This window comes from Mixophyes fleayi, chromosome 4 (genome assembly GCF_038048845.1).
Source record: "Mixophyes fleayi isolate aMixFle1 chromosome 4, aMixFle1.hap1, whole genome shotgun sequence".
Lineage (NCBI taxonomy): Eukaryota > Metazoa > Chordata > Amphibia > Anura > Limnodynastidae > Mixophyes > Mixophyes fleayi.
Window position 1 is genome coordinate 41,223,076 of NC_134405.1, and position 22,270 is coordinate 41,245,345.

At 42.6% G+C, this 22,270-nt stretch overlaps 1 protein-coding gene across 1 annotated transcript; it reads right to left on the bottom strand.

The window, feature by feature from the left end:
* Positions 1–4,122: 4,122 nt before the first annotated feature.
* Positions 4,123–20,926, bottom strand: LOC142151272 (tetraspanin-1-like). The gene is made up of 8 exons (XM_075206734.1): positions 20,804–20,926; positions 12,554–12,619; positions 11,975–12,181; positions 10,724–10,798; positions 8,413–8,520; positions 6,748–6,876; positions 5,382–5,465; positions 4,123–4,599 (listed from the first exon to the last, which is right to left on the bottom strand). Exons 2-8 carry the CDS (start codon positions 12,608–12,610, stop codon positions 4,546–4,548), a joined length of 714 nt encoding a protein of 237 aa, XP_075062835.1. The 5' UTR covers positions 12,611–12,619; positions 20,804–20,926; the 3' UTR covers positions 4,123–4,545.
* Between the last annotated feature and the right edge of the window lie 1,344 nt (positions 20,927–22,270).

Here is a 22,270-nt window from a genome sequence, read left to right on the forward strand (position 1 = left end):
GCCCTAGTTCTGTGACCCCAAGTGTCAGTGTGCCCTAGTTCTGTGATCCTAAGTGTCAGTGTGCCCTAGTTCTGGGACCTCTAGTGTCAGTGTGCCCTAGTTCTGTGACCTCTAGTGTCAGTGTGCCCTTGTTCTGTGACCCCAAGTGTCAGTGTGCCCTAGTTCTGGGACCTCTAGTGTTAGTGTGCCCTAGTTCTGGGACCTCTAGTGTCAGTGTGCTCTAGTTCTGTGACCCCAAGTGCCAGTGTGCCCTAGTTCTGGGACCTCTAGTGTCAGTGTGCCCTAGTTCTGTGACCCCAAGTGTCAGTGTGCCCTAGTTCTGTGACCCCAAGTGTCAGTGTGCCCTAGTTCTGTGACCCCAAGTGTCAGTGTGCCTTAGTTCTGGGACCTCTAGTGTCAGTGTGCCCTAGTTCTGTGACCCCAAGTGTCAGTGTGCCCTAGTTCTGTGATCCCAAGTGCCAGTGTGCCCTAGTTCTGGGACCTCTAGTGTCAGTGTGCCCTTGTTCTGTGATCCCAAGTGCCAGTGTGCCCTAGTTCTGTGACCCCAAGTGCCAGTGTGCCCTAGTTCTGGGACCTCTAGTGTCAGTGTGCCCTAGTTCTGTGACCCCAAGTGTCAGTGTGCCCTAGTTCTGTGATCCTAAGTGTCAGTGTGCCCTAGTTCTGGGACCTCTAGTGTCAGTGTGCCCTAGTTCTGGGACCCCAAGTGCCAGTGTGCCCTAGTTCTGTGACCCCAAGTGTCAGTGGACCGCACATAAAGATTATTGCAGTTCTTTATGCTACATATGAAATTCTGGTGTTTAGGATGACTTTGTAAATTAGTCTACTTTTGTAGGGCTGAGTGTTCAGCTGGAAAGAGCTAAATCATTACTGCAAATTCCACCCTAGTCCTCTATAGTACCACCACCTTCATGAGTTAATATTTTCTGTAAGGTACAAAGGTGAGAAAAATAATCTAGGAATTCATTAATCCTCCCAGCTTCTCCCATCACAAGATTTATCTCCCCATCTTACAAAGTCATCGCTATTTTGACACTCAAAACCAATGGCTTCCATAAAATCTGGCTCATTTTCACCGAAGTAGGCGCATGGCATCACTAGACGTCCTCTGCGCTCCGTGCTCACATTTTGTCACTTAAAAACCCTCCAACCCCAAACTACATATATAGAAATACATTATACAAAAGATGGAACCAAGGATTAATGTACAAGTATCGTGATTTAGAAATTTCTCTTTATTGACAGAAAGTTGAATGTACAACAGTGGCTAGATGCCAACGGTTCATCATAGATACAAAGGATCTTAAAAGGTAATAATACAAAAAAAAAAAATGCAAAGATTTACAATACTTGTAGACCATGATAAAAAAAAAAAGTGGTTTAGGAACCAGGATTATTCCCCAACCTACTAGTTGTGATTAGGAGAAGACAACAGCCCTAAAGCCAATTTATTCCAACAAGTCTGATATAACTTCATCCCACCCATCTTCTCACTTTATTATTCCTACTCTGAGGATGAATAAGAGGAGGAAGCAGACATAGGGATTCCCATATAAATATTTAACATTCCTGATTGAAAAATAGGGACAAATGACTAAATGAGACCATGTCTCGATCTGGCCAGACCATGATATATATATATATATATATATATATATATATATATATATATATATATATATATATATATATATATACATATACACACACAGTTGTTTTTATATAGGGGAACAGGGTGGTTTTGAGGATGAATGTGTAGTTATTTCCACTAACATGGGTGGGATAAAGTCAGTGAACAGGAGAGGACAAAGGGCCACCAGAGCACACCTCATTAGAGACCTGCACAATCTCTAGGGCATGTGGTGCTTTTGTGGGTGAATGCAGCTGTCCTAAGAGTGTACTAGAGGTGCGAGGGGGTTAAAGAGGGACATGTTTATGTGTATAGGAGGTTTGTACTACAGTGTGTGTGTTTAAAACAGGGGTTTTCATTTTTTGTGGTCTTCTGGGGCTCATATCTTGTCAGATTTCAATTAGTCAAATAAGTAATGAAAGAAAAAAAGGGTAAAACAAGTAATATCAAATTTATTATATGCAAATGTGAAGCCGTTAATCCATAAAGGTTTTGTGTCACTTCAAACCATTATTTTTACGCTGTTGCCCAGCTGTTGCGGAACCACTCTGCTCCCCAAGGTATCACTTGGCAGCAAAACAGCTCTCGGCTATTATTTTTGCAAGTTACCCGGGGAATACGGCAGCTAATCGGTTGTCAATATCCGACAAGGGTGAGATGTGTTCCAGCATGTGTGGTAGCAGAGGTAACCAGGAGGAATCTCTACGGGGACTTAGCACTGAATGATGCACCATCTCACGTACCCAATCCTCCTCTACAAGCTGACTCACTTCCAAGTGTATATTGCCTTATTTCTATCAGTGCAGTTTTAGTTTATAGGCTTCTGCAACGACACTCAGGCACTCCTGGTGTAGTCTAAATAGTGTTCATGTGTCATGTGCTATAACTGTGGTGCCCCATGGAAGTCTATGTGTGTAGCAGAGATTATTAGGAGAAGTACAGTGTCACTTTCTGGGAACCTTCTACATTTTGGTATAGTATTCATGTGACTCATCTGTTTTGCTGTCATCTTGAAAATGAGAAGAACAATCTTGGGTCAGTAAACGTAAACTATTTTTATTTAATTCCCACCTTCTTTCAATGTCCTCCTACTCTCCTGGCTGCGCAGGGCTTTAATTGGAAGCCCTGCTGGAGCACCAGAGTTTCTCTACTAACAGCCTGAACCCAGCTCGGCAGACGGTCTTCAGCATATAAGTAACGTTGCTGCCCTCCTGATGCTTTCGCCATCTGAGGATGGTGGTAACATAGGTGGCCCACTGGAAAATGTCTTATTAATTAAATAGAGCATATATATTATTTTTCTACTTTATTATGTTTTGTGGAAAATGATAATACCAGGTCACACATGGGCAGAAAGACCCTGCACTGGCTGGCAAAATGGTAAGAGTGCTCTTACCACTGTATGCCAGTATCACCAGAGCAGCTGAACGATGCTGGTATTGGTAAATTGCAGCAATATTATAAAATCTAGGTTATCGTCGCCTATTATTAAACAGACAACTTAATAAGGTAAATCCTGCAGTGCCAATGTGTTTAGACCAGAAGGTGTGTGAATTATGCACAACTGTCAGCTTTGTTGAGCAGTAGATGGGGCAGAGTGTTGGTGAAGAAACTAGGGTTCTCCATGGTTTTTGACTGAATGTGGGCGTGACTTTGAATGACATGGGTGTGGCTTGGATAGATCAGACGAGGTTTGTGCGAGTCTGGGTGTGGCTTAATTTGTCCCAATTTTGCAATTGGGAATTTTAGCAGGTATAAAAATATAATATAGACATAATGATGTAAGACAATGGGGTAACAGTGGTATAAAAAGGGAACTGTGTGACATGGAGTCTGTCCCTCCCACCACAGGGTGACACAGACAGGAGGGAGCTATGTGACGTGGAGTCTGTTCCTCCCACCACAGGGTGACACAGACAGGAGGGAGCTATGTGACGTGGAGTCTGTCCCTCCCACCACAGGGTGACAATGACAGGAGGGAGCTATGTGACATGGAGTCTGTCCCTCCCACCACAAGGTGACACAGACAGGAGGGAGCTGTGTGACGTGGAGTCTGTCCCTCCCACCACAGGGTGACACAGACAGGAGGGAGCTGTGTGACATGGAGTCTGTCCCTCCCACCATAGGGTGACACAGACAGGAGGGAGGTATGTGACGTGGAGTCTGTCCCTCCCACCACAGGGTGTGACAGACAGGAGGGAGCTATGTGACGTGGAGTCTGTCCCTCCCACCACAGGGTGACACAGACAGGAGGGAGCTATGTGACGTGGAGTCTGTCCCTCCCACCACAGGGTGACACAGACAGGAGGGAGCCAGAAATAACATGACTCAGTGGCACAAACATGAAAAATTCACAATAGATCTAATATTTAGAAATTACACCTTTTAGTATTGTATATATACTCTCTCTCTCTATATTATATATATATATATATATATATATATATATATATATATATATATATATATATATATATATATATATATATATATATTCAGTGGTATTCTACAATAAGAAGTAATGCGGTGATTGCTGCTTTAGAAGAATGTGCCTCTTATACACATTGTATCTCCGAGTTAAAAAGTGTTAAGAAAATAGTTTGATTTATTTACAGTCAGTGAGGAAATATAAGTGAATATTGTGCACAGTGATGTTTAGTGAGCCCCAGAAGATGCTGCATTGTACGATGGTAGCGAGTACCACTACATGTCGCTGATGAAAGTCTTGCGCTTCGCCACAATGCCAGGTGACCAGTCTGCCAAGGCTGGAACATAGGTACACGACAAGTACCAACAGGACGATTCAGTGTATTCAATTCAGCAGCACCCACAGGTAAGAGCATAAGCAAAGCAACCCATGTAATCATACTCACTACCACTATCAAATCCTACATACTGGGGGGGGACAACGGACACATTTATTTATCACCAATTTTGCAAAACAACACCAGAGCGACGATCATGGCTGCAAGCTGGAAGGTAGACACAGAAAGTGCATGTTATGATCACAGCAGAAAAAAACAGCAAAAAAACACAATCTGTTGTCTTATAATAGCAAAAAGCTGCTTTGGTGGCCGGTGACGCTCTTTTGTGGTGTAAAGTGGTTTCAAAGTGGAAACTTTAATCATCGAAATTAAACGGCTCTGTCTGATGATATAAATACATATATGAAAAGCACAGAAGACTAAGGAATGTGTTTAGGACTAGGGCATTACAGTAATGTGGAGGTGGATAAGCCTTTCAGCTCTCAGGTAATATATCTACTGCAGTGTAATCATTACTGCTACTTCTATCTGTGTATGTGTGACGGCCGGTCACATTGTATCAGGGCATCGCTAGTCCCTAACCAAGAGCACCACATTCATAGCGGCTCCTGCCAGCATTTACAAGTGGCACTAATAAGGAGGACATGTTTGTTTATTACAACTAGGTCTTATGTATATCAAATGATGATAAATTAATAAAATTAGGAAAAAGAGAATCAGACATTCCCTAGCATTGCCCCCTGCCAACCTATAACTTGCAATGCCCTCTGCCAACCTATCCCTAGCAATGCCCCCTGCCAACCTATCCCTAGCAATGCCACCTGCCAACCTATCCCTAGCAATGCCACCTGCCAACCTATCCCTAGCAATGCCCCCTGCCAACCTATCCCTTGCAATGCCTCTGCTAATCAAACCCTAACAATGCCCCCTACCAATCTATGTTAACATTTAAAACCATTATCATGAAATAACTGGCATCAGTAACTCACCTCCAGGCCGCAGATTCCAAGGGCAACGCCTCCAACAATTTTCCCATTTTGAGAAAGGAAATGTTCAAAGGCCTTAAGGCAGCCCTGGAAGATAGAAATATAAGGGGGACAGGTGGGAGTTTTATATATAAACACAATAACCTTCTAGGGGGTGGGGGGAATGGGACTCTTGTAAATGAAGTAAATCTTATCTAATGTTGGTGGGGCCGAGATCTATACTGCCAAGTTCACATTCTGCAGCTTGTTAGAAGGATCTGACAGACGCTGCTGTTACACTGGACTCCGGCAATCAGAGTCAACTATACACACAATTCAGAGAGTCAGAAGCTGTTTGTTAGAGGTCATTAACATCTATCGTCCGTTCTTTCCCCTAGCAACGAGAAAGTGGCAGAGCAGGGGGCCTGTATGATGGCTGGGCGAGTACGTCATGGAGCTGTACCTATTGTAAATACCAGCCACCAGAATACAGACATGATTTATACACTTGCCACCAGATTGGAGGTCTCCTGTATACACTAGTCACCAAAATGGCCATCTTCTTTATACACTAAGCACCAGATTGGAGATCTCCTGTATACACTAGTCACCAGATTTGAGGCTTGCATTATCCACCAGATTATAACTCTAGTGTTTAATACTAGCCACCAGACTGGAGGTCTGCTTGGTATACTACGGTACTACACTACAATATTAGAAGTCTGCTTGATATACTAGCCACCAGTTTAGAGAGCTATTCTATGCACTAGCCAGCAGGTTGGTGGTCTGCTTTGGACACCAGCCACAATATTAGATGTCTAGTTTACATACCAGGCACCAGTTTAGAGGGTTATTCTATATCTAGTCACCACATTGGAGGTCGGCTTTGTACACTATCCACCACAACAAGCACTACATTTTAAAGTTGTGCACGGTTCACACGTTGACGATATTTCCAGGACTTTGTCCTGGAATAGGCGTCCTACCACATGTCCCTATTTTCCCAAGTCTGTCCCGTCTTTTTCAACCCAAAATCACCAACTCAATACTTATTCTTTTGTGATTGAAACTCCCGATGAACCCGAATTAACAGTGGCAATAGCTTAGTAGAAAGGTTTTATCTCATTGGGTACCGATATGGAAATATGAGGTAAAGTTTATGGTACAAGCAAACCTCACATGGGTGTCCTGGATATTAACTTCAAAATTATGGGTGACCTATGGATAGGACATATATAAGGGGAGACACAGAACATACATGGCCTGGTATTTCTTGGTCTTGATAAAGGATGTACAGAAAATCTATACTGTGATGGTTCTAGAGCTGTTAGATAAATCAAGAGCACATCAAGAAAGAGAAAGCAAATAACAGAAATCCTCCTGTGCTGACCTTAGTGGTGGTATTACGCTGGGTGCAGGGACTGTGGTTGGAGCAACACACCGGAGGGTACTCCTTATTCTGCTGGTAATAGGTGGAGTTGGAGAAATCTTCAGGCCCATGAAATCCGCAGCATTTGAACTAAGTAAAGAAAAGAGAGAGGGACACATTCATTCTAACTTTAGTCTCCATTATGATACAATAATAGTCTGGCTGCATTACACATATGGACAGTGACCAAGGGATGTATGTTACGGGGGGGGGGGGAAGGGGGGACAAAATACAAATTAAACAGCGCATGTGCTGGCTCTAGCACCCAGAGACAGCAGGAAACAGATGCAGGGAATGGACTTTGATTGGTCAAATAATTTAAATAATGCAGAGGGTGAAGACCAAACGTAGCACGAGAAAGTATATTTCACATGCAGGGTACGTCACATAAGACGGTCTCAGATTTAAAGAGACATCCTCCTAGAAATCAAGCCCAGAGCCCCAAATCTATATGAAGCCCCAATTATGATGTCAGTGGTAAGGGCAAAACACTGCATCACTGGACCTCTGACCAAAACATCTCTGTGGTTATAATAGATACAGTCAGCGGTGGAATTACCTCTGTTGCAGGGTGCACAGCGCCCCCCCCCCCCCCTCCCACCTTCACCTTGAGGCCCAGTAGACGCTGGATTTTCAGCAAATAAGGACATGTAGCTCTGACTGTAGTAATAGCCCAGCATTTTGTATCGCTATGCTTCGGCAACTGATTCTAATGTCTATCAGACCCACTGTAGAGGCGGAAGGTTGGCTTATGGTATAGAGGCACATCTGGTGATAGATATAGTATAGGAGCACATAGGCAAACCGAGGGGGGGGGGGGGGTTCTTAGTGCCTGGAAACCCCCCTCCAAGCTTGGGGCACTGTATAATTGAGGTGGCTGGACCCTGCTCCCGCTTCACACGGCTCTGCTTGAAAAGGGAGAGCTGCGTGCACCTAACAGTAGTGCATGCAGCATTTCCCATGTATATTATGGGGATAGGAAGAGTTGGAGAGCAGCCAAGCACTGTCTAAAATTATAGCCACATCCCCATGCATGCTGGTCACGCCCATTGGTGGCGTGGTGTGGAAACCCCCTCCCTCTACAAATCCTGCGTTTGCCCCTGGAGCACAGACTGGTACATAGTGAGAAAACCCAGGCAGGTATAATTTGTGGATACACAAGCTGGCATATAATGGATACCGCCGAGTATAATACACTGGTTATATTGAAACAGAAGCGCACTGCCCACCGAGTCTACCCATTCTCATGACTAGGAACTGAGATTCTAGCTTTTTTTCCCCAGTTTTAAAGGTATCCTTATTTTTGACCCAAGCATGTTTAAAATGTTCTACTGTATTAGCCTCTACCACCTAGTTTGGAAGGCTATCTACTACACGATTGCTAAAGCAGTTTCTCCTGAAAGCTACACTACACAGCAATTACTGTCACTACCAGTCATATAATGCACAGAGGTCTCCCTTGGCTAGCAGAGACACGCTAATCAAATCTCACAATAGTCCTCTACTAATATAATAGCCCTTACTGTGGTTGGTGCGGGAGCATTGCCTTCCCACAATAGTGTCCTGTGTATGGACAACACGTGACGGAAGTGTTTACAAAGTAAGTGCAAGGGGGTCTGTTATTACCTCTTTCATGGTTGTGTTCCAAACTGCAGTCAGATCATTGGCTTTTCCGTAATCTTCTCGAAGATATTTCGCAGCCACGGTACCAAGATACTCAAGAAAGATATTGGACTGAGAAAGCAACAGAGTGTTACATTCCATTCGTCTTTTCCTGGATTCTATCTGTGTTCTCTGCATAATACAGTGTAGGCTCTGTACTGTAAGAGTAAGATTCACTAGTGTTTCCTCACCTCCCTGTATTGTACCCGTGTCCTCTGTGTACAGGGACGGGTTGGGTCGGGGGCATATGCCCACTTTGCCAGTACAAGTTTGGGCCGGAATATCTACGTCCGTACAGTTCATGGCTGTGGCTAATGCTCCCCAACATCCCCATTGTGTTATATTATAAGCACACCTGCCAGCCGAAGTCATGATCTGTGCCCCATGGTTACTGGCCATGCGGTCATACCCAGTAGATAGCCCCTAGTACGCTGATTGGTGGATGGTGTTGGACAGTCACAAGTCAGAGTGTGCGAAGGTCCTGATATGCTGATTGGTGGATTATGGGCAGCACGGTGGCTTAGTGGTTAGCACTTCTGCCTCACAGCACTGGGGTCATGAGCTCGATCCCCGACCATGGCCTTATCTGTGTGGATTACTGGAACACTAAAGATTAGGGGAAACTGCATTATAAAGCCACCAGACATCTGGAGTCTGTATAGTAAAGCTACCACAGTCCTATGCTATGTATAGTACACAAGATATTTGAAAAGTGCCTGCATTAAAAGCCACCAGAAATGATTATTTATCAAGATGCTCTCTGTATTGTATAGATGTCAATAGACTGCTGTCTGTATTGTATAAAGGGTCTCCAGAATGCTCTCTGTATTGTGTAACGGTCAGTAGATTGCTCTCTGTGGTGTATCAAGGTCACTAGAATGCTCTCTGTGGTGTATCGAGGTCACTAGAATGCTCTCTGTGGTGTATCAAGGTCACTAGAATGCTCTCTGACGTGTATCAAGGTCACTAGAATGCTCTCTGACGTGTATCAAGGGCACTAGAATGCTCTCTGACGTGTATCAAGGGCACTAGAATGCTCTCTGACGTGTATCAAGGGCACTAGAATGCTCTCTGACGTGTATCAAGGGCACTAGAATGCTCTCTGACGTGTATCAAGGGCACTAGAATGCTCTCTGACATGTATCAAGGGCACTAGAATGCTCTCTGACGTGTATCAAGGGCACTAGAATGCTCTATGCATTGTATAAAGGCCACTAGAATGCTCTCTGCATTGTATAAGGGCCACTAGAATGCTCTCTGCATTGTATAAGGGCCACTAGAATGCTCTCTGCATTGTATAAGGGCCACTAGAATGCTCTCTGCATTGTATAAGGGCCACTAGAATGCTCTCTGCATTGTATAAAGGCCACTAGAATGATCTCTGCATTGTATAAAGGCCACTAGAATGCTCTCTGCATTGTATAAGGGCCACTAGAATGCCCTCTGTATTGTATAAGGGCCACTAGAATGCTCTCTGCATTGTATAAAGGCCACTAGAATGATCTCTGTATTGTATAAAGGCCTTTAGAATGCTCTCTGTATTGTATAAAGGCCTTTAGAATGCGCTCTGTATTGTATAAAGGCCACTAAAAAGGTATCTCAATTGTACAGTTGTTACTAAAATGTTCTCTGTATTATATATAGGTCGCAAGCATGCTGTAAGTGTTGTATAGATATTATTAGAATGCCCTCTGTAATGTAGATTGGTCACTAGAATGCTGTACGTATTGTATAGATATTATTAGAATGCTCTCTGCAATGTAGATTGGTCACTAGAATGCTGTAAGCATTGTTTAGATATTATTAGAATGCTCTCTGTAATGTAGATTGGTCACTAGAATGCTGTAAGTATTGTATAGATATTATTAGAATGCTCTCTAATGTATATTGGCCACTAGAATGCTGTAAGTATTGTATAGATATTATTAGAATGTTCTCTGTATTGTATATTGGTCACTAGAATGGTCTCATTTGGTTTTGGTCACACCCCTTTTTCCACTGAGATGTGCTGGTAAAACTTGCAACTTTCTTGTATTTTTTCCTTGCCCAAAGGCTGCCAGCCCTCCCCTCTCTGTATACTGGAGTGTAAACTTTCAGGACAGGATTTACTTCTCTCAATGATTCTTCCTCTCTATGTATTGTAATGTTGCCACCTCTTTATTAAATGGTATTTTATGCAGAACAACGTGACTATCTTACAGTATCTCCTCATCTGTGTGTACTGTGATTGCGCTTTGTATTCTAGATTGTGAGATCTCCAGGACAGGATTCTTACCAAGGAAGAGAATGCCAAAACTACCACAGCTCCTGCTATTTCCGCAATGAAAATAATGAGGATGATGATGAAAAACTAAAAGAAAAGACAATCGTTGTCACATTGGATATTACTGTTAGATGATAGAGGTTATACGGAGTAATAGGAGGAGTTATATGGAGTAATAGGAGGAGATATAGGGAGAGGTTATATGGAGTAATATGAGGAGTTATAGGGAGAGGTTATATGGAGTAATAGGAGGAGTTATAGGGAGAGGTTATACGGAGTAATAGGAGGAGATATAGGGAGAGGTTATACGGAGTAATAGGAGGAGATATAGGGAGAGGTTATATGGAGTAATATGAGGAGTTATAGGGAGAGGTTATATGGAGTAATAGGAGGAGTTATAGGGAGATGTTATATGAAATTATAGAAGAGATGTAGAGATAGTGGAGCCTATTTAAGAATTGTCACAACAATGATAGATTACTTTTTTTTTGCTTCCATTTACTATAGTAGTCATGTCTGGACGGTACATTCGACTCTTTACTGCGCCTGTGCAGTTGCCATTTGTGTTAAACATCATACAGAGGAGTAGTAACACTGTCAGAGGGACCTGAAGATCCCTCTCCCCATAGGACTGAAAGTCTAACACCATATTCAGATGGCGCTAGCTCAGTGATGGGTAAAACTTTTTCAGGAGCGGCCAAATAAAAAAGAAAAACTTTAGGCGGGCCAATATAATTTATTGAAAAACTCAAATATCGAAATATGTAATACAAATTTTTATAAAACTAATGTGATGAATGAAGATGTGACTACATTTCTATAAGTTCCTCGTATCTATTTTTTTTATTTAAATATAAAAACAAATAATTATATTTTAATAATTTTATGCATATTTTAATGAAATTTTTTAAAATATTGGTGGGCCGGATAGAACCTCTAAGTGGGCCGGATCTGGCCCGCGGGTCGTAGTTTGCCCATCACTGAGCTAGCTGTTCGGAACTTGATAAAATCGCCCACACCGCTGTCCCCATTCAGTATTACGTGGACTGCGGTACTTTCCCCAACGTAAGAGATCTCTCGGATATTTCCTGCGTTAGGCTTTTCTCAAATTACCATTTTACATAAAAATACCTAAACCAGGCGGAAAAAGCAGTTTCCATATAGTTTAGGGCTGATAAATAGGCCCCAATATATGGAATTACAGAGAATGTTTGTATGTCACAGTAAGAATAGTAGGACGTATAACCTATCTATAGTACTTACCAGCATCAACATGCACCTGCTCTCCTTCACCGCCCCACAACAGCCTAGAAAGCCCATCACCATCAGGAAGGCCCCAACAGCTATGCAGAGGTAACCCACATTCACCACCTGCATGAGCTGCGGTGCCGCCGAGCCGAGAATCTTCACGAAAGACCCTCCGTCCACCTTCACCCAGATCCCGATGCCCAGCACAGCCGTGCCCCCCAGCTGCAGGGAGAGGAGAAAAGCTGTATCTATCCGTCACCCATTGTGCCCCTTTCTCACTCATCTCATTTATACATGCAGTATACATTGGTAATAAATAAACTTATACATTAAAAAACACAGAGCAAGTTTACAGTGTGGACTGGAACTCATATAGGGATTGGAAGAATGGTGTGCCACCTCTTGGTTGTAGGTGGTACTGCACCATATGTTACTCAACAATTACGGGAAAATAATAAACTAATTTCTACTTTTTAAAAAAAAAAAAAAAAAATTAAAACTCAAAAAAATGTGACATTGTAAGCTTCTATCATCTCACACACTCATGACTCAAATCTAAATGTCTTGTTAAAGCCCCATTCCAGATATACTCACAAATATTATGCCATTGAAAATGAACATCATCGTTTTTAGGAATGAAAAGCAGCTCATTTTTCTGACCTAGATATAAAAAATACATATGGTTAAACCCTGGTCATATTAGGAGGAGGTGAGAGGTCTGTGTCCTGATGCCTGTGTATTAGGAGGAGGGGAGAGGTCTTTGTGTTAATGTCTGTGTATTAGGAGGGGAGAGGTCTGTGTCCTGTCTGTGTATTAGGAGGGGAGAGGTCTGCGATCTGATGTCTGTGTATTAGGAGGAGAGGTCTACTTCCTGATGCCTGTGTATTAGGAGGAGGGGAGAGGTGTGCGCCCTGATATTTGTGTATTAGGAGGAGAGGTCTGTGTCCTGATGTCTGTGTATTAGTAGAAGGGGAGAGGTGTGTGTGTCCCAATGCCTGTGTATTAGGAGGAGGGTAGAGGTCAGAGTCTTGATGTCTGTGTATTAGGAGGAGAGGTCTGTGTCCTGATGTCTGTGTATTAGTAGAAGGGGAGAGGTGTGTGTGTCCCAATGCCTGTGTATTAGGAGGAGGGGAGAGGTCTTTGTCCTGATGTCTGTGTACTAGGAGAAGGGGAGAGGTCTGTGTGTCCCAATGCCTGTGTATTAGGAGGAGGAGGAGGGCTGTGTCCCGATGTCTGTGTATTAGGAGACTAGAGGTTTGTACCCCGATATCTGTGTATTCGGAGGTGAAGAGAGAAAATATAGTCCGGCGCTCTATAACAAACAACATATAAATCACTATGTATCAGCATATACATAATTAGGATAATTGTGTGCACAATATAGCTGTACAGGGATCAGCTCACCTGCTTCCTTATCATGTGAAACAAATGTATATTCAGGGTGTCTCATATAAAACCTTCCCTCAGCTTCCATATTCAAAGCTTTCAGCACCTGAAGGGAGTGGTCTGACTCCCAGAGAACCGACTAGCAATGAGTGAAATTAAAGTGTGTTTCTTTACATTAATTAAATAAATATGTACAAGGGAATAAAAACATTTGAAAAGTGCAGCCAGGACAATTAGGACCATTGTGTATGTGAGAACTGTGTGCTGATGTCTGTGTATTAGGAGGAGGGGTCGGTGTCCTGATGTCTGTGTATTAGGAGGAGAGAGGGGTGTCCTGATGTCTGTGTATTAGGAGGAGAGAGGGGTGTCCTGATGTCTGTGTATTAGGAGGGGAGAGGTTTGTGTCCTGATGTCTGTGTATTAGGAGGAGGGGAGAGGTCTGTGTCCTGATGTCTGTGTATTGGGAGGGGAGAGGTCTGTGTCCTGATGTCTGTGTATTAGGAGGAGGGGAGAGGTCAGTGTGTCCTGATGTCTGTGTATTAGGAGGAGGGGAGAGGTCAGTGTGTCCTGATGTCTGTGTATTGGGAGGGGAGAGGTCTGTACCCTGATGTCTGTGTATTAGGAGGGGAGAGGTCTGTGTCCTGATGTCTGTGTATTAGGAGGATAAGAAAGATCTGTGCCCTCGTGTCTATATATCAGGACCCAATACAGAGATTTTAGAGCATTATAAAATAGACAACAGACATGAGTATAACAACATTTAAGCTTATATAATGATTAAATATGGGGATGAGGGAAGGGGGTACAAGTTGCAGGAGGGAGAACCAATGAATTATGCCGTCAGATATAGAATAGTATAAGCATGGAACACGGAGACTAAGATATTACAATAGTGAATGGCAGAGAGAACTGAGAACTCTTATGTAAGACTGTCTTTGTAAATTGAATGTGTTACATAGGAAGCTGTGAAGATCCCAACTGTCCTGATGTTGGTGGGGCACCCTGATAGGTGGGCTGCAAAGGGCAGGGGCTTAACAAAAAAGTGGGTGTGGTTTAGATAAATTTGCCTGTTTAAGGACAAAGTCATGTTGGGCGACAGGAAATCTCAGTTCAAGTATATAGAAAAGAAATGAAGGTTACCATATCTCCAGCATAAACAACCCCCAATATTCAGGGACTGTCCAGTGCTTCCTCCATCTTTTCTGTATCCCTCACCCTAAATATGATTGCTTAAAACTCAATAAAAAGTGTCCATACAAGAGAAAGTCATTTTTTTCCATACATGTGACAGGCCAGATATTGTTTTTTTGAGTAAAAAAATGGGAGGATCTTAAGTTTGTCATATGTTCTTCTAGTGGGGGCGCTGCAACATCTAGATGTTGGGGTAAGTTCTATAGGTTGGTATAATTGTATTCTAAATGGCATTAGGGTCATACCTGAGATCCCCAAAAAGGAGTTTTAATTGCTTTGAGATTACTGTTTGAACCTTGTTCTAATGGCTAAGATTTGATCAGCTTTATCTCTTTTCATTAAAAAGCTTTGTTCAATCCATTTAAATTTATGATCTGTTTGATCTGAAATTATCAAATTCAACTCTCCTATAATTCTCCTGAGTTCCTGCCATGTGGCTGGTTCTGGTGAGGTCTTGTGTTGGCTTTCAAGGTCTTGAAGCTGTTTAGTCACCTTCGTTGTTCTGAATAACAAGTCTTTCTTTGCTCTACGAATCATATTTATCAAATGGGCTTAATGACCCTCCCACATAATCCCAGGCCAAGCATCTGGGGTTAAATGTATTATCCAGCGGTTTTTGCAAGTCGCCGATATTCGGCGACTTTGCAGGGCAAGTTTAAAACGGAAATGGCTTTCAAGGCAAAACCTTACCTTGAAAGCCATTGCCGTTTTAAATTTGTCCTTCAAAGTCGCCGAGTATCGGCGACTTGCAAAAACTGTTGGATAATACATTCACCCCCTGGAGTGTTGTTGGACACAAAGTATTTGGCTAGGATTTCGCATAGCTGTGTTTATCTGTGGGGGCTATGGATTTAGGGCTTCATTAGGTCTCCATGTAGATGTAGAAGTGTGATAAGTCTGACAGATCTCCTGAGAGACAGACATGATTTGAACAGGTGATAGGACCAACCCGGGGAGTAACTCATTTTAGAGTCAAATCTTGGCTAAGCAGGGTCATATCAATTCTTGTATGCAGAGGAGAAAACATATTCACCATCCTTAGTGGTTCTATAACCATCCGAGAGTCCTACAAATAACCTGAAGAAATCAATCTTTGATCTTAGATCTTTGAATGTCCGTCTTAGAGCGTAAATCCAGCTGGAGAATTTGGGGGAAAATGGGTTTCCTTGGAAAAAAAAATAGGTCACCTTTGAGTGATGTTAATGAGGCAAAGAGTGTTCTTCTTTTCAGGGGGGGCGTTTAGCTCTTTATAAGAAACTATTTTTAAAGACATTTAAGATGAAAATGGCGCATTTGTCCTGTTGAAATACGGGGAAGTGTTTTTGGAATGGAAAAAAGTGAAGGGTTAAGGCCACTTAGTGTACTTAACACTCTCCAAGTGTCCTGGTTGGGGAAAGAGAGTGAGTAGGGAGGGTAGATGAAAAAAGCACCTACAAACCAGCAAAGTGCCCAAGAAAAGAGGTAGCCCAACAGCGCCAAACATTTTCTGTGCAGAACAATTAACGATGGTCCCTCCAGTTTGGACCAATAAAGTTAGGAAGGTGCATTATTTGTATTAGAAAGAAGCGTTACAGTTGTAATAACTTTTACTGATGCACAGTTTACAAGCAAACCATGTTAGAAGCAAGAGATGAAACGTGAAACCAATATAGTAGCAGTATAGACAGCCAAGATAGGTATTATTTATTATTATTATTATTAATAATAATAATAATAATAATTTTAATATGGGAAACTTTATGGTGAGGTTTAATATGCTGATTGCTGATAAATAAATAAGCATTAGATAACCATTGTTGAATGTGGCGGTTTAAGATTGTTACTGTTTACGTAATATTGGTTTCAGTGAATAGAGCAATCACAAAACAAAGAGCGAAAAGAAACAGTGTTCTGAAGGAGAAGATTGTGCAAGGTGCTTTAAAGTTCAATAATACTCATATAAGAGGTTATTTAGGCATCAGGTATAATACATAGAGCTTTCCTGTCTTTATCATGTATTAGCTGATGAAGCTTTAATATCCCCGGTGATCGTGGAATAGTCCTTGTTCCGTGGTCTTTGTGGCAATGGCTTTGACCTTGTTGGGATTGTGGATGTTGATTCTGTTGATGCAGTGGTCTGTGTTGTGTATCCTAGATTGAATGGGCTTCAGCCAGATTTCTGGGCATGTGATGTTTTCCATACACAGAGGGTGTCGAGAAGATTCAAAGACAGTGGGATGGAAGCACAAATGCGCTTGAATCTCAAACTGAGATACACGTTGATACATACATGTATATCATTATATTTATTTGATATAGACATATTCTGCAGCCTTGCTCCTTGCAGTCAACCACAAACAACCAGCATGGAAAACTAATATCTATTGGCTGGTGGGTAAGGGAAGCTCCAGGAACACCCTACTTTTAGACACGCAAGCTTATTTTTTATTTTTGGGTGTGTGGTTTTTTTTTTTTAACCATTGTGGTATAATGGACAGGTTTTCACAATAGCAATGTAACCCCACACTCCTGGAGCCCCCTGGTTTAAGGTGGCATCATCCCAGGATGTCTGCTGCATCCTCAGGATTTGGGTTGGGAGCACAGTGACCCATTTGTTATTAATTTATTCTGTGAAATTCAAGGGAGCTTTATTTTTGCATGCCTGAAAAACTAAATTTTGGGGAAAAATGTAATAAATCACACTGCATGGTATACAACATATACTGGGCACTGTATAATTAAGTGGAAGGCAAAAGGAGGGCCGCTAGCAGTCTGATGAGCCTTTACCTGCAGCCCCAAGCTCTGTGCCTCACTCTGACCTATCCCTAAATAAGAACTATAAAGACACACATTATTGTTGCCTAGCAACCACTGTTAGGCTACACTCTATAGTTCATGGCCCTTTGGAAGGCTGGAGGGCTGCACATGCGACCCTTGTAGTATATCGTGTTGCCCCTCACTGGTATTGGATCATTAGCCGCAGAAGGGCATAAGCAACCTAATACAATAACATTAGATGATGGTGGAAACACTTTCAAATTCGGGGCCCAAGTGGGACAAATCTTGCGGCCATGAACGTAGACAGGAAAAACGCATTTCCCTGCATGTGTCCAGCTATACGTCAGCAGCAGATTCGGCAAGTTTACGTCAAGCGTGCATACTCCTTGTGATAGTGCGGAGGTAGCCCAGAGATGCCGGGTTGACAGTGTTAGTGCTACATCCTACAGTCGAATTTTCCTATTTGTACACCGCATAACAATGTAATGAAATTAATCTACACAAGAGAGAGTATTGTCTCGGCAGTGTTATTAATAAATGTAACATTTGCATGTTCCCTTTAAAATATAATTAAACACAAAAACAAATAATAAATAGAAATACTAATTAAATTAAACAGAAACATAATTTTTTCCCCCCTTTAAAAATAAAACAGGAATCTGCTTTCTTGCTGCAGTCCAAATGGAAATATCAAGTCATGCAAATAGATGGCCGCTGCTTCATATAACATATCAGCCACAGTAATGGATTAAGTACTGTCGGAAAGAGAGGTCAAGCCACATTCAGCCAATCAAAAGTGGCTAATTACTACTGCTGATCGGCATCATTATTGAGCTGCGCTTCACCTGCCCTTTATCACCCACAAGAGATACGTCTCCTTGGTCGCAATTCCGTGAATACGCTCTTACTATACTCCGTCTATGCTTGCTTGCCCCTTACACCACCCCTGCTCCCCCTCTCCAAGTATTAAGAGTTGCAAGTGTAAGGGGTATATTTACTAAACTGCAGGTGGAGATGTTGCCTATAGCAACCAATCAGAGTCTAGCTGTCATTTTGTAGAATGTCCTAAATAAATTATAACTAGAACCTGATTGGTTGCTATAGGCAACATCTCCACCTTTTCAAACCCGCAGTTTAGTGAATATACCCCAAAGAGGCAACAAAATCTGCCTTTTCGGTGCAAGTGCACAGCACATTTTATGCAAATAAAACAGTTGTAGCTCCAGCTATGTATTAGCCTCTTGAGGGTATATTTACTAAACTGCGGTTTTGAAAAAGTGGAGATGTTGCCTATAGCAACCAATCAGATTCTAGCTGTCATTTTGTAGAATGTCCTAAATAAATGATAACTGCAATCTGATAGGTTGCTATAGGCAACATCTCCACTTTTTCTAACCCACAGTTTAGTAAATCTAGCCCTTAATGTTTAACACATAAGACTGAACTGTTGCTCACACATTTATAAACTCCCCGTCTCTGTGACCAGCGGAGGAGCAGGTAAATAAGTCACCACTGGATGCAGACCGTACAGTGTTACAGATGACTGGTCAGCCTGAAAGTACAATGTACAAAGCTGCAGACGTGTTAGAACATTGCCTGGAACTGGCGCCTATTACAGAGTATTGCACCGAATTGCAGAGGGGTGATTATTTACGGTCTCTATTCAGGGTATGAAGATTATGAAAATCATTTGGGCAGGATATCATTTTGAAAGGCAAATGAAGATATAAATATGCAAAACCCAGAAACCACCTGAAATTCTGTCTTTGATCCGTCGTACAAAATATATTGAGGGATCTCCTCATTGTCCTGGATCCTGGCTTAGGACAAGTGTGTATTTATATACAAACCGGATGTGTTATGTTATAATGAATGCCATTACCTGATCAGCCTGTTTTTATGTCAATAAATCTTGGAATAAAGTAACATCTGTTACTACCCTGGAACTTGTCTCTATTATGTATACTCTGCTATTCATTTATTCCCCTTTCTCTTCCATGTTCCCTAACACGCCCATCCCTATTCCTCTACCTTAGCTCATCCAACAACCTATCCTAACCTTGTCCTGTGCCCCAACTGCCTGAATACACTTATCCTACCACCTTTGTGCCTAATGTGCTGTGATGCCAGGGGTGCAAATTAATTTTATTTACATGCAAGGAAAATACTGATTGCTTTTGCATGTAGCAACATATACTCGACAGCTCAATTTTTACCCTGTGATTTAGAGTTAAACTAGAACATGCTTCCCAACTCTAAATCTATGTGTACGGTTTTAACCCCTCTCTCCCCTGCAGTGTGACCTGGTTTTGTCAAAGTGCAAAATTGCACTTTCTAGCTTGATGACTCCTAAGTGATGCCATTTACCCCTTACCCTCCATCCATTGATCCCCCAACTCGTTTCACTGTCTGTGTACGGTTCATATCGGTCTGTAGCTCCAATGCCCCAAAACTCAGTTCATTCCCTTTGACTGGCATCTCCAGCTCATTCTCTTCGCACTCCTTGTTCTGTGTTCCGTCCATTCTCTGCTGTTCCTGGGTGTTTCACCACCTTAATTTATTACCTACATCTCTCTGATCACCCGTCAGTCTAGTTTTACAGCCTCTGTCTGGTCCCTCACAGCCGCTCACTTTAGTCCTTATAGTCCCTCTGTTTGCTGATTACTGGCTCCTATACCATCCCTTTAGCCCTAATTTCTTCACTCTGATCTCCCCTGTTAGTATACTCCCTTACTCCACCCTATTACCTCCTCACATATTGCTCCCCTCGTCCCTTACCCTCTATCTTATGCCCCCCATTCTCATTAGTAATACACCCTCCATTTTCTCTCATTTCACTGGTACCCTACACTATGCCAAATCCCCTCCATTCCATTCCCTTTATCCTGTACCCTCCGTCCTCTGATCTGACACACACTTCACTCCCTCTGACATTTTATATATATATATATATATATATATATATATATATATATATATATTAACTATATAAAGCTAGAACTCATAGTAATTAGTATCCAAGCGGTCTCATACAGTACCTTTATCATAACTGAAGGAATAAGGAATTTGCAATAAAGGATCAATTCCACCTGCAATCTATTAGACATGAATAAAATGAGCAGTTTCTGCAGTAAAGTCATCATAAAGCCGTTATCACCAGTTATAACCACATAGATTTAGCATGCTGTGCACCAGTCAGCTCCTGCACTCCTTGTGTCAAATTAATATGGGGTTGTTTCTTCTCATTTTCACTTAAATATAATTCACTCATTGCTTCATGTACCTTCATTCCCTTTCTCCTCTGTCAGATCACTTTCCTGGGCTGCGTCCTCAAGCAGCGTCTTAACAATAGACATCTTGAGCCTCTTTAGAGAGTTACTGGCAGGGGAGAGAGGTGATCACTGGCTGTAAAGACATCTTAGTGTGATGAGGAGTGAGGGACAGGGGTCAGTGTGTAGTGGATGGACAGGACAGTCAGTGAAGAGTCAGCTGTAGGTCTGGGGCACCTACCTGGTGGCTCCTGCTCCCCTGTGAATGGTTTCCCTGCGTTCTGCAGCTCTACGATGTCTGTGGCTCTGATTCCTCCTGGTGACTGCAGCTGAGCACCTGAGCTCCCTGCTGGGAGGGACACAGTGTATGTGTGTAACAAAGATTCCTACCTGTGGGGAGAGAGCAGGGGCGGGTCTGGGGTTTTTGCTGGGGGGTGGAGGGGAGGGGGGTTACCAGTTACATTGGCCTCACAACAGAAATACCTCTGTGTTTGTCTGGTTTCCCTGCGCTATATCCTCCGATCCTATTCTCCTGCTGAGCACCCCCCTCCCTCTGGTGTCTGACCCTGCAGAATAATCTATGCTCTTATTTTATTGTTATTTATATTGTCTTACTACACGAGGACATGCACTGAAACTGGAGGGAAGTAGGTTCAGAGGAAATTAGAGGAAAGATAACTTCACAGAAAGGGTAGTGGGTAAGTGGAATAGCCTCCCATCAGAGGTGGTAGAGGGTTGTAGAGCAATTTAAGCATGCTTGGGATAGACATAAGGATATCCATACAAAGAACTAAAGATCAAATAGGGTTTAACCCATGTTAAAAAAAAGGGCAGACTAGATGGCCCAAGTGGTTCTTATCTGCTGTCAAATGTTTTGTTTCTATGTTATTTGTTTAAAGATCTTTATCTGATTATCACAGGGAAAAGGAGCCGATTTATCAAAGGAAAAAGCCGCTCTGCCGGGAAAAATGGGTGTTTCCCGCCATCCCACTAAGAGCTTTTAATGAATTCATTGGTGGCAGTCGTTAGATGCAAGACAGGGTGGCACCTATCTAGAGACAGGGCTGTAACTAGGGCCGTGCGATAGGGGGGACCGCCCTGGGCGCAGCGCTGAAGGGGCACAGTTTATGAATATTTTAGGTTAATTTGGTTAATATTGAGGGCTAGGGGGGGCGGCATTTGTGTTTCTCGCCCCAGGCGGTAAAATTTTAACTTACTGCCCTGTCCAGACAGTTATGCCAGGTGGGTGTTATCCCACGTGACGAGCGTGGTTAAGCCTGTCCAGTACCCATGATCATTGGTAAGCCAAAGTTACCACTCCAGGAGGTAAATGTATCAAGCTGAGAGTTTTCCGGCGGGTTTGAAAAGTGGAGATGTTGTCTATAGCAACCAATCAGATTCTAGCTATCATTTTATAGAATGTACTAAATAAATGATAATTAGAATCTGATTGGTTTTCCAAACCCGCCCGAAAACTCTCAGCTTGATACATTTACCCCAAGGGGTATCTATGTATTTCATTACCCAGGCCAGCACAGCTTATGGCGTCCAGGAAGAGCCCCAGTGCTTCTAAGCGCAGGGCTGCTAGTCTCTGGGACAACGACACACTGTTTATTGTGTAAAGATAAATATATATTGTGCAAACTAGGAATTGAAACGAACCCTTAAGGGATAGCCCAAGAAGAGGACCAAGCACTCCCCCCCACTA

Coding starts and splice junctions, on each gene's coding strand:
- LOC142151272 (XM_075206734.1), bottom strand. CDS start 12,610: ATGAGCTGCTTTTCATTCCTAAAAACGATGATGTTCATTTTCAATGGC. Junction 10,799..11,974: donor GCAGGTGCATGTTGATGCTG/GTAAGTACTATA, acceptor CTTTTCTTTTAG/TTTTTCATCATCATCCTCAT. Junction 8,521..10,723: donor TTTTGGCATTCTCTTCCTTG/GTAAGAATCCTG, acceptor TTGCTTTCTCAG/TCCAATATCTTTCTTGAGTA.